This window comes from Vulpes vulpes, chromosome 9, assembly GCF_048418805.1.
Source record: "Vulpes vulpes isolate BD-2025 chromosome 9, VulVul3, whole genome shotgun sequence".
Lineage (NCBI taxonomy): Eukaryota > Metazoa > Chordata > Mammalia > Carnivora > Canidae > Vulpes > Vulpes vulpes.
The window spans coordinates 41185795-41197912 of record NC_132788.1 but is presented as its reverse complement, the minus strand read 5'-3'; the positions used below and the strand labels follow the sequence as shown (position 1 = coordinate 41197912).

General features: G+C 34.2%; 1 protein-coding gene across 5 annotated transcripts in view; it reads right to left on the bottom strand.

Annotated features, from left to right (window-relative positions):
* The window catches only part of PAN3 (poly(A) specific ribonuclease subunit PAN3), a 132817-nt gene that overhangs the window by 30854 nt on the left and 89845 nt on the right, over positions 1–12118 (bottom strand). For 3 of the 5 annotated variants that reach the window (XM_025996714.2, XM_025996715.2, XM_025996717.2), the window contains 4 exons: positions 7877–8124; positions 6688–6744; positions 5377–5481; positions 4511–4568 (listed from right to left, as the gene is read on the bottom strand). In XM_025996714.2, the coding sequence (XP_025852499.1) occupies positions 4511–4568; positions 5377–5481; positions 6688–6744; positions 7877–8124 (468 nt within the window). The remainder of the gene's footprint in view (positions 1–4510; positions 4569–5376; positions 5482–6687; positions 6745–7876; positions 8125–12118) is intronic. The other 2 variants (XM_025996716.2, XM_025996718.2) reach the window with 1 other exon arrangement.

The window sequence follows — 12118 nt, the reverse complement described above, 5'->3', positions numbered from 1 at the left end:
AATTATGATTTCCAAGTTGAGAAGTATGGTGGGAGTATGAAATATGGAATGGAAAGGGAGAGAGAAAAGAATAGCAAGACCAAACATTAATAAATGAGTCAACATGAGATGCAGATTAACAGTAAACATAAGACATGAAAAAGAGCAACTAGAGCCGTGATAGAAAAAAAAAGCATTTATTAAAATTTGTTGAACATGGGCACAGAATTAGATTAACAATAACCTTTAGTTTGTGACACTCGAATCACTGGCTCATGTCTATGCAGGGCCTGCTTTTATTCAATTTTTTTTAAAAGACTTTATTTATTTATTCATGAGAATACACAGAGAGGAGAGAGAGAGAGGCAGAGACACAGGCAGAGGAAGAAGCAGGCTCCATGCAGGAAGCCTGACATGGGACTCAATCCCGGGTCTCCAGGATCACGCCCTGAGCTGTAGGCGGCACTAAACCGCTGAGCCACTGGGGCTGCCCTTATTCAATTATTTTTAATAACATAATAAGCATCAGCAAACTCAGCACTCAAAAGAAAAGCTCAGACCTTTTCTTCAACTTACATCTAAATATACAGTTCTTTCTACCAACTTCTGCCTTCCTTCTCTTCTCATATAGTTTTATTACATACCATAAGATATATACATATGCATACACACATATATTTACCATTTACATAATTGTAGTTAACATATATAATTAGTAGTTAATATATAATTTTAGTTAACTTTACAAAAAGCTATCATGCTATATGTAGTCTCTTGCAACTAACTTTGCTCACTATGACATTACTAAGAGTCTTCTGTATTACTGCATGTCAGTGCAGTGAACTTTCTTCATTTAAGCTGCTGTACAATATTCCATCATCTGACAATATCACAATTCATTTGGATCAAAGTTTCTGCTATTTTAAGCAATAACGTTACAGATACTTTGCACATTTTGCACTTGAAAACGTGTATGTTTTTGTATTTCCAGGAGGAGAACTACTGGATCATAGCATACACAGACATTCAGCTTTAGAAGTTTTCCAAAGTGGTAACAGGTTCACCAATTTATGGTACCAACAGCAGTGTGCTGGAGAACTTACGGATCCATATCCTAACACTTTATACAATCAGACTTTAAAATGACATCTTATTTGTATTTTTCCCTAATGATCCATGATGTTTCACATTCTGTCATACATTTACTGGTCATTTGAATTTTCTCTTTCCTCATATGTCTATTCCTATCTTTTGGCCCTTTGTCTATTGAGTCAATAGAAATCCAGTCAATCTTACTGGATTGTGTTTTTTATATTCTTTATCAGCCGTGTAAATATCTTCTTCCAGGTTTTTTCTTTACTCTGAGTATCTTTGGATTGTTTTTAATTCTAATTTAGCAAAATTCATCAGTATTTTCTTTAAGAGTCAATGACCTTTGTCTTCTGTATAAGGAATCTTTCCCCATTGAAATATTAAATCAATTCACCAAGATTTTACAGTAAAAGTTTTTAAAGTTTTGTTTTATACTTTTAAGTTCTTAATCTATTTGGAATTGATTTTCAGATGTCGTTAAAGATAATGATCCAATTTTATCCTTTACCATAAAGAAAAACCATTTTTTCCAATGCCTTCTTTCCCCATTGAGATGCCACGTCTACCACAGAATGTGTCTGGGCTCTCCTTAGCCTGTTTCATTAACTGATCTAACCCAGTGCCATCACTCCATTATTTTAGTTATTACAGACTCAAACTATGCCTCCCCTCCCTCAATACACCCAGATTCTCCACCATCATCTTCAAAGTACCTTGGATAGTCTTGGCCCCTTACTCTTTTTTTTTTTTTTTTTTTTTAATTTAAGATTTTAGTCATTCATTTGAGAAAGGGAGAAAGCACGAGCCAGGAGGGGCTGGGGCTGGGGTGGGGGGTGGAGGGGGCTGAGGGGGTGGAGGGTGGGGGAGTGGGGGGGTAGGCAGAAGCAGACTTCCCACTGAGTAGAGAGCCTGATGCAGGGCTCTATCCCAGGATCTCAGGATCATAATGTGAGGCAAAGGCAGATGCTTAACTGACCAAGCCACTCAGGTGCCCCGCCCTGGCCCTTTAATTTTATCATCTAGTATGAAAAGTTCTGTTATGCTGTAATATAATTTAAAAAAATAAAGACCAAACGAAGCTTGAAACTTTCAGCTCTGTTTCCCAACTCCCAGGGAGGACAAAAAAGCTGAAGATTCAGTTCATCACTAAAAGCTAAAGAATTCATCAATTGTTCTCACAATGAAACTCCCATTAAAAAACAAAACAAATAAACAAACAAAAACCCACCCTAAACAGTGGAATTCAGAGAGCTTACAAGCTGGTGAACACACTGAGGTACTAGGAGAGTGGCACACCTTGAAAGGGTATGGAAGTCCCCACTGCCGCAACCCAACCCACCACCTTACATTGCCCTAGACACCTTTTCCATTTGGCTGTTCCTGAGTCGCACCCTCTATACTAAACCAACAATCTAAAGTGAGTCATTCTAGCAAATTACTGAACCAGTGCGGTGGGGGGATGGGGAAGTGGTGGTAGTGATTGTGGAAACCCCCAGATTTGCACTTGGCCACATAGAATATGGGTAGCCTGGATAACCCATTTCAGCTGGCATCTGAAGTAGGCATAATCTTGTGGGACTGAGCCCTTATAGTTAGGGCCCTTAAAGTTAGGACATAAAAAAGTACATGTCAGAAGAATTAAGAGTAAAAACAGCTCATGGTGTTTGATTACAATTTTATTGGACCTATGCAACAGTTTAGAAAACCTAACAGTTTAGAAAATCTTAATCACTATGTCTTCCTATATATAACATAGTATTTTACTCTATTTATTCATCTTAGCTGATATCTCTTAATAAGTCTCCCCCATTGTGATCTCACACATCTTTTGCTGCATTTATTCCTAGCTACTGATAACCTTAAATGACTATAAATAGCATCTTTTCTTTTCATTATATTTAAGTTATTGGCTACTGATCTATAGAAATTTAACTGACATGTATTAATGTCAGTTAATAATAATTAATAATAATTAATTAATATCCAGCTATTTCTTAAATTCTATTATAATTTCAAGTTATGTCTAATCTACAATCATATGATTTATTCATGATTGTAGTCATAAAGAATGGAAAGGCAAAAATAAACCAACCTAGTTTTCTTTTCTTCTTTTACCCTGGGTAGGGCCTCACAGACAATATTAAATAATTAAGGACAATTCCAACCTGAATACCTCAAAGGCTGTGACAGATAAGTTCTCTGTCCATCTAAACTGAAAAGATTGGTCTTAAGGCATGATAGCTTGACACTCCTTTTAATTCTTCAGCAATCAAGAGGATGCACAGTGAACTATGCTCAATCCTTGATTATAACCATGTGTCTTGAGATTATCTCTAGGGCAAATGTATTCCTACTGATTTTTTTTTTTTTAAGATTTTATTTATTCATGAGAGACACAGAGAGACAGAGAGGCAGAGACATAGGCAGAGCAGAGAGAAGCAGGCTCCATGTAGGGAGCCCGATGTGGGACTTGATCCTAGTATTCCAGGATCACAACCTGCACTGAAGGCAGAGGCCCAACCGCTGAGCCACCCAGGTGCTCCCCTGCTGCATTATTTATAATATTTATAATATTTATAATATTTATAATATTATTTATAATGCAGCTAATTTTGCTGCATTATATCGTATAATTCTGTTAAATTATACCATATTTAATCTTGCTATATAGCAAATAAGCTGGGGAAAGAGATTTTTTTTAAGATTTTATTTATTTATTTATTCATGAGAGACACACAGAAAGGCAGAGAGAGAGGCAGAGACACAGGTAGAGGGAGAGGGAGAAGCAGGCTCCATGCAGGAAGCCCGATGTGGGACTTGATCCCAGGTCTCCAGGATCAGGTTCCGGGGCCGAAGGTGGCACTAAACCGCTAAGCCACCCGGGCTACCCTGGGGAAAGAGATTTTAATTGCATTCTAAGAAACACTGTAGCACAGACAGAAAAACCTAGGTTTAAATTCTGACCCAACCAGACCACTGGTCTTAAAGGCAAGTTATTTAGCCTTCCTGTCAACCTCAGTTTTCCTCACACATAAGAGGTATTCATGTCTCTGTCATAAAATGCTTGTGAGAAAGAAAGTATGACATATTAAAAATTCAATTAGCACATTGTCTGGTATACCACACTTCCAAAAATAATAATTACCTTCCCCCTTTGTTTAAGTATCCATATTTCATCAAGTTTCAGAAGACAATAATACTCCAGTGCACAGTGAGGTAAAGTACTATGATTTCTAAAACCACCTAATTTTTTTTGACAAACTAGATACTGTCACATGTAGAAAGTGAAATGAACTAGATGATCAGTGGCATCTTGGAACGCTTCAAAAATAGATTTCAAATAAATATATTCATAAAATAGTGATTAGCTGTTCAAGGCATAAAAATATGTACGTAAAGGTAATAATATCCTTTAAAGATGAATCAATTCACATTTTACCTGGCATATCTGCTTGATCAATTTGAGCCATTGTTATTAAATGCCTGTTAATCAGCTCCTAAGAAAAGAAAACAAGTCTATTTACATATAAACATTATAGCTTCTGAAATCTGATTTTCTATTATAACTAAATAATGTAGTAATAATATTTTTTGGTATGTGCACTTTTTAATGTTGATAACATGAAATAACATTTCTAATAATGATAAAATGTCTAAATTCCAGTCCTAGATAGACCTACCCATAATTAAGGGTTAAGTGACTGTGTTATAATCCAAAGTACACAACTAACTCTATGGCTGAAAACTCAAGGCCTATCCTAAGTTTGACGAACAATTCACTCATCAACACTATACTGGTACAACTTCTGTGAAATAAAAATTTTTCTGAAAATATAAATATATAAAATGAAATTCTACATATCAAATAATTAGCTGTATACCTAAAAAAAGGAAATGAAATTCTTTTAATAAAACCTACTTTATAGAAAATACTAAGCTCTTTTAAAATGAGTTTACATCTAAGCCAAACTACTTATTCTTATCCTATAATATTAGCAAAAAGTTGTCTGACGGTTAGAAACCATTTAAATAATTTATTTAATATATTTCAAAGAGACCTTACAATGCACAGGTTATGATGTGCAAAAAGGTAGCCTATTTAGATAGCTATTCTGTTATATGTCCTAACACACACTTGCAATTGTCTTGAACATTAGGTTTCCTTAAATAAATTCTAAATTCTATCTGCTTTAGTAGCATACTTGATTGAATTATATGATTTGAAAAGAGTTTTGTTTTTTCTCCAGTTGTTTGCTAAAGCACAAGATATAGTAAGTATTTCCACCAGGGATTCTGAAAGCATACCTGTCGGAGTTCATCAGCCATGAAGAAGGAAGGTGCATTTGCTTTTGGTTGCATATAAGCAACATGAGGTGCAGTTGGAGGGTAAATATGATAGTTTGGAAATACCTAAAAAGGCAGGGAGGAGGAAAATGTAATAACCAATTATTCTCAACTGATGAGCTTTATCAATGTTTTAATAAAGTTTTAATCTTTAAATGACAGTGGTAAATAAATGGATACATTTTAATGATAGTGAATTAAACGCCTCAGAATAGCTGTTATTAGTATACTTTTTAAATGAACTCACTTTAAAAATATTATACTGCAATAATGAATTTAAAAATCTAACAAGGAAACATTTCTTCAAATACAGTAAAATTTAACTTCCAATGAGAGAACAAAGCTGCTCTTTGGAAGAAGTGTTATATAGTTTGTAAATATTTTTTAAAGCAGTTGAGAGAGAGGAAGAAAGCAGATATTTAAAGTGTTTGGCTTTAGTCAGATAATGAGGTTTAACACTGCCTTGTCTACCCAAAGAACCACTCCCCTGAAGGGCTTTTTTGGCCAATCTAAACAAACTTGTTATGTACATACTGGTTTCAAACTGCAACAGTAAAGAGGACCAACTGACTTAACTCTCCATCTGGGACTGAAGCTTAGGTGAACAATAGGGTGCAACAATCTATTTAAATACTTTCTGGGCAAACTACAGTAAAGTTACTAAATCTTCCAGCTTCTTAGAAATAGACTCTTCTTCACCCCCTGCTTCTTCTGTTTTCCTATGCCTCTCCTTCCTCTTCACTGGTCCCTGATACAAAAATCAATGTACATTCTAAACTATGTTTTCTTTTTTCATTTTAAAAGCTGAAAGAAACACTTTTTTCCCCCTCTCTGAAAAATGAATTCAGCTAATTTCTGCTGCCCTCAGATGATCACTCTTGCTCTGGATCTCAATCAGGAAGTGGTTTTGCAATACCTGTAAGGTTTCCTTTAACCTAAATCTGTAGGGAGAATAATACCTCCTTTTTCTTGCCTTGGTTTTCTTACACCAGATAGCAGTTTGGCTTAACCACCGCAGGTTTACCATGAGCATATTTTTAAGAGTGGTGTGAAGGGTAAAAACATTGTAAAAATGTGCCATATATAATCACTACAAAAACAACTGAGACAGTTTTGTGACAAAAGAACCTCTTTATAGATTAAATTTGCTCCTTCTACAAATATGATAAAATATAAAAATATAAATAATTATAAAATATAATAAACCCCCAAAAAAGGTAAAACATTGATGGAATTCTTACTTGAAAGAACCAAGGAAAGTCTCTACTCTACCTCAATTATTTGACCTTCTGTTCGGCAAGCTGTTCTGTGATAATTTTTGAAAGATCTCTGACCAAAAACAAAACAAAACAGAACAAAACTATTAGCTATTTATTAGTTTTTAAAAAGCATTTTACATAATTCATAAGTATGTCTACAAATGTTTTCACATTTATTTCTCACAAGGAGGTTAGGTATTATCATCCCCATTTATAACTGGGGAAATGGTCTCAGAGGTACTAAGATTCAAAAGTCACAAAACAATGGCAGGACTAGGACTCTTAAAAAACATAAAAGCACTCAGTCATCTTTGCATTCAAATTGTCTTTTAGTAAAATATTAATCAAAATAAACCATTTATTTAACTTGTGAGATCAAAATTTGCTTACTAAAACCGAAGGATAATTTTCATCTAAAACTATCATCTATAATTATGTCAAATGTCTACAATTTAGATCAGCTCTTGTGTTTTAATGGAATTTGGCTTTCTAACTCACATGCTCTTCAACTACTACTTATTTTACTATACTAGTTAAACAATTTTGAACATGGACACAACAGTTGAAGCTAAAAGATACAATTTGTGGAACATGAAGATATTTCTCTCTCTGCCCTTCCCCCTCCTCCCTCCTTTGTTAGCCCTTTCCTCATTTGTGATCAGGGCTTCCCCTGGGCTCCCTCCCTCCTTACCAATAATCCATATTGGAGACCTCTTTTCACTATGTGATCTCCACTATCCAGAAATCTAGAGATTAAATCACTGCCTCATCTGAAGGAAAGGTTTATCATCAGTTTACTTTCAGTAAATATAGGAAGCCATCTACTTTCTCAGACTTCTTACTAGAGGTAGACTAGAGGCAAAACTACCTATTATACCTATAAACAAATGTAGCGAATGTCAACTCTAACTAGCACAAGTATAAGTAATCCCATAAGCAAAACATGCCAAGAAGTACTAACTAGAGGTTGAATATAATCTGTGAATAAAACCAGATTTGTCTAAACCTGAAGTTATTACTACAGAAACAGTTTACTTTGAAGCAATAAGAAGAGATTAGAGTTATCATCTAAGTTAGAAAATCAAATACTTTTTCACATCACAATAAAAAGATGCAAGAGGGGGTAAGCCTCCTCATTAATCTCATTAATATGAAGGAACTGTTGTAAGAGTACTGTAACTTCTCCTTTAATGCAGACATACCATTCCAGTCAAAGGTGCTGGGGTTGTGTCTGTGTAGAAGTAAGTCGTCCCACCGACAGTTTCCTTTTGGATCACCTGACCAGAAGATGGAGTCTGAGAAACAGGATTATTAACAGGTGTAGAGGCACTAGAAGGCACCATGTAATTTGCTGGATTTGGAGTGTGACTTCTTCTTCTAGGAGCAGGAGAAGTATGCGGAGTGATCTTGGGAGAATGAAGAGGGGAAGATCCAGCAGACAAGGACATTCCTGAAGAAGATGTACAAATGTTTCTTAGGGAGGAGAAATTGGTTTTAAAGAAACACATCTGGAAATAAAATGCAAACATTCATTTGGAAGAAACATCATCTTTAGCAAAATCAAGTGCAAAAATAAAAGCCATGATTTTATCTTGGTTATGTTTTATAGAAAGCTCTGATGAAAGCAAATGTAAAGATGTTTCTTTTTTCAAAGATAGACATTTCTAAATAAACTAGGAAATTTATTGCAAGAATAGTCTCCTCCATATCAAGGTTTACACAAGAAACTTCAATAGTAAGAATCATCAGAAATTTAATAAATTAATTTAATGGAAAAATGAGAAATAACAAACTGAGACTCTTTAAAAAGCCTTTTTATAAGCCTTTATAAAAGCCTTTCTTTCATAAAGGGCCTAATTCCCTTTTTGTAAAGAATCATTTAAAACTATGGCTATTAACAACACAAATACCACATTAACCTAAAGTAGTATAGTATTAAAAATAAAACTATTTAATGAGATTTATTAGATTTCTTTTGGCCAAATACAATTAACAGAATGGTTGAAAAAGCAAAACAATTAAGTCTAGTCTTAGCTGAAATACACAACAGCTTACACATTATATTTTTTAATCAAGCAATAGACTGTTTTGATGCCTTTTGTCTTTAACTCTAAATAGGCATATACTAGAACAAATGAAAACTTCTGCAAATGCATACTTTGTAAAATTAGGCCAACTGATGCCACTAGGTTCTAACAGAAGTTTTATCCAAACACAACTAATAAGAAACCATTATACGGAGGGCATCCTCTATTATGATCCTAACGTGAAGAAAGGGAAAGGACAATTGTCTTAACCCTTCAGGAGATTCCAAGCTAGCTGAGAAAACAAAACCAGGTCACATGTAAAAGACATAAAATATAAAATGACTTACAAAAACACTCAAATATAAATTAATATACTGCAAACTACATGCATAATAAATGCAGATGGATGCAAATTAATTAAAACCAGGTAGAATTAATCAAAGGCTTAATGGAGGTGATCAGTTCTGAGCAGAGATTAAAAGAGTTTCTAGAGCTACAGTTAGACTTCCTGAAAAACTTGGCTTATCCACAAACTGTTTTCTGGCCATGTGGGGAATGACTAAAAACCCACACTTTAAAGTAATTGCCATCTCACAATGCAAGGAAAAAGTTTACCAAAATGCCTCTGGTCAGAGACTACGATTAACAGGGACATGAATTTCAATTCTGAGGCATTCATAAAACACCAATAGTGTTTTTTGGAAAGATGTAGGTGGACAAAACTAAAGTGAGAACTGAGATAATCCTTATCTTTACTCAGGATAGCCCTTTGCAGTTTCTAAAGAGCCTTAACATAATTATTTCATCTGATTTTCTGAGCAACTGATTGAGTTAGGCAAGTGAGACAGGTCAAGTTACAAGCACCATAGCAGAGATTAGAAATCAGACATGAAGAGGTTTTGATTTGACCAGTGACATTTGTGCAAATCCAACAGCAAAGCCAGGACTCAAGTCTCCAAACTCCAAATGTAACACTCCTACTGCTATAACAACGTCTACTGCATTGACATTAAAGCAAGTCAGGCATTCTCAAATTTGTCTTAAAGGTATCTCAGAAAAACATTAAAAATCTAAACCTCTTTTCAAAAAATGATTATTTATAAGGAGGCCAAACTACTATATTAAGATATAAGCTCATTAAAAAAAAAAAAAGCACAACAAAAAACTGTTTCAGAGTTCTGTTTTTCTAACTCTATATTACACATTTAATTGCAGGTTAATCCATAAAGCAAAAATTGAATTATTAACTATTTTCAAAAGACAAATACTCCCCACTTACCTAATATGAAATGCATTTAAGACAGTTTCCCTAAAGCTAGTGTTTAAGTCTTTCCAAGCCAAATCACCAAAGATGAGCAAATTTGTTTACTACCTTTAAATTAAATAACAACAACAAATATAGCTACCAATTCTTGAATACTGTCCAATGTGGCACTAATAAAAGTACTTCATATACATCAGTCTATGTAATCCTCACAACAACCCTGTGAGGTAGGTATACCACATTCACCTCACTGCTAAGAAAACGTTTAAAAAGTTTTTAAATTATAAGGACGAATATAGGTTATTAAACAAAAGAATCCAGACTCAACTCAGGTCTCATTGGATTCCAAAGCCTGTGCTCTTAGCCCATAAGCTATCTAGTTGCCTAGTTCCTATGTCTTATACTAGAAAGTAGAAAGGGGATCCATTACCCATAGTAGTAGCATTAGTGACCACATCAAGCCATGTGGGATATAAGTGCAGCATGGAGTGCAGGGAAAGATTCTGACACCAAAGTAGGTGTGCAAGTAAGACAAAAGGTAGAGTCTCTTTAAGCCTGAATGCATGGAAAAAGATTACCAAAACCAAACTGTGGTCAGTTAAGAAGGAAATTCATGTATAATAGAATTTATAAGTTGTAATGTAACTAGCTTTCTCTTAAGGATTTTTAATTTTGTTGCAGCACTGAAATCTGAGTTCATATATCTGAGCTGCTACTTAATACATTCAAAATAAAATATGTACACTATTAAGCACCAGCTATAGGGGAAACAGGATATTTAAATGTATAGGAAGCTAGAAATGAAATTAACCCCTAAATTACTGAAACTTCACACCTAGTCACATAAGGCACAGATCTGTGCCACCAGAATATCTCAAACATGTTAAAGAACGGAGTAAAATATGCACATATCTGTTCGAAGAGAGGTATTTTGTACCTAACTACTGTGAAGACAACAGCCACCACATACTTAATGTCAACTGCCTATATATAACACTAAATTATAAGCAGCCCAAAGGAGTAGAACCATACTACAGAAATGAGTAGTTAAAAATAAAGATGAATTAAAATGAGACTTGATTTCACTTCTCTCACATGTAAATACTGCTTTATAAGTTCTATTTTTCCTTATGTTAGGGATAAGGGCTACTTGTGGTAATTACAACATCAACACCCTACTCTTAACTGGTACTCAACCCACCAGAACACTTAAGCAAATATAATAACCACTGAGGATACTATAAGAGACAATCTGGAAGAATGAAAAATTGTATTTAAAAAAAGATGATTAAAAATAAAAAAAAATAAAAAAAGATGATTTAGAAATATTACATTTTTTTGTTTTTTTTGGCATTACTTTTTGTAATTTATTCTTAGAATGACATTTTGTTGACATCTTATGCCATAACTGCACTATAATTTATTAGGTGAATATTCAAACTGTGATACTTAAATCGTATATGTTAAATTAATTGTTTCAGAACATCTAAAAAAATCTCTTCTTAAATGTATCCCAATTCAAATAGAAGGGAGGAAACAGTAAAGAGATGCTCACTGGAGGAGTTAACCGGAGCAATTAACAAAATATAAGAAATGATATAAAAAAAACCTTTAAGGCTACAAAGTATCAGTGTTTTTGAATGACATGATTTTATACCTGAAAAACCTACGAAAACTAACAAAAAAGACACTTGTAAATAATGACATAATTCCCTAAAGCAAATGGTTTCAATATTAGGATATACTAAATGAAAAGCATTCCTAAATATAAACAACCAGTTAGGGCAATATTGTTTCTGGGAAATAAGAAACACTGAGCTAACAAGATACCCTCCCCTCAACCCTTATCAATGCTGTGAATACATGGAACTAAGAGATATGATACAACCCAAATTTAAAATGTAGCTGAGATAAAAAAGAACAACAAAAACTCCAAGAGTAAGAAATTAAAGAAAAAACTGGAATTAAGAGGTAATACTGTGGAAAGTTTGAGGAAAAATCTAGGCTAATTGAGGCTTTAATGCCCACATGAGAATATGAAACATGGCCTTCAGCCCATAAAACCTGGAGATTAGGACTCTAATTTCAGTGTGAAGCCAAGGAGTCTGGAAAAGGTGCAACATCAGTGAATGTAGGATGAGAAAACTTCTTTC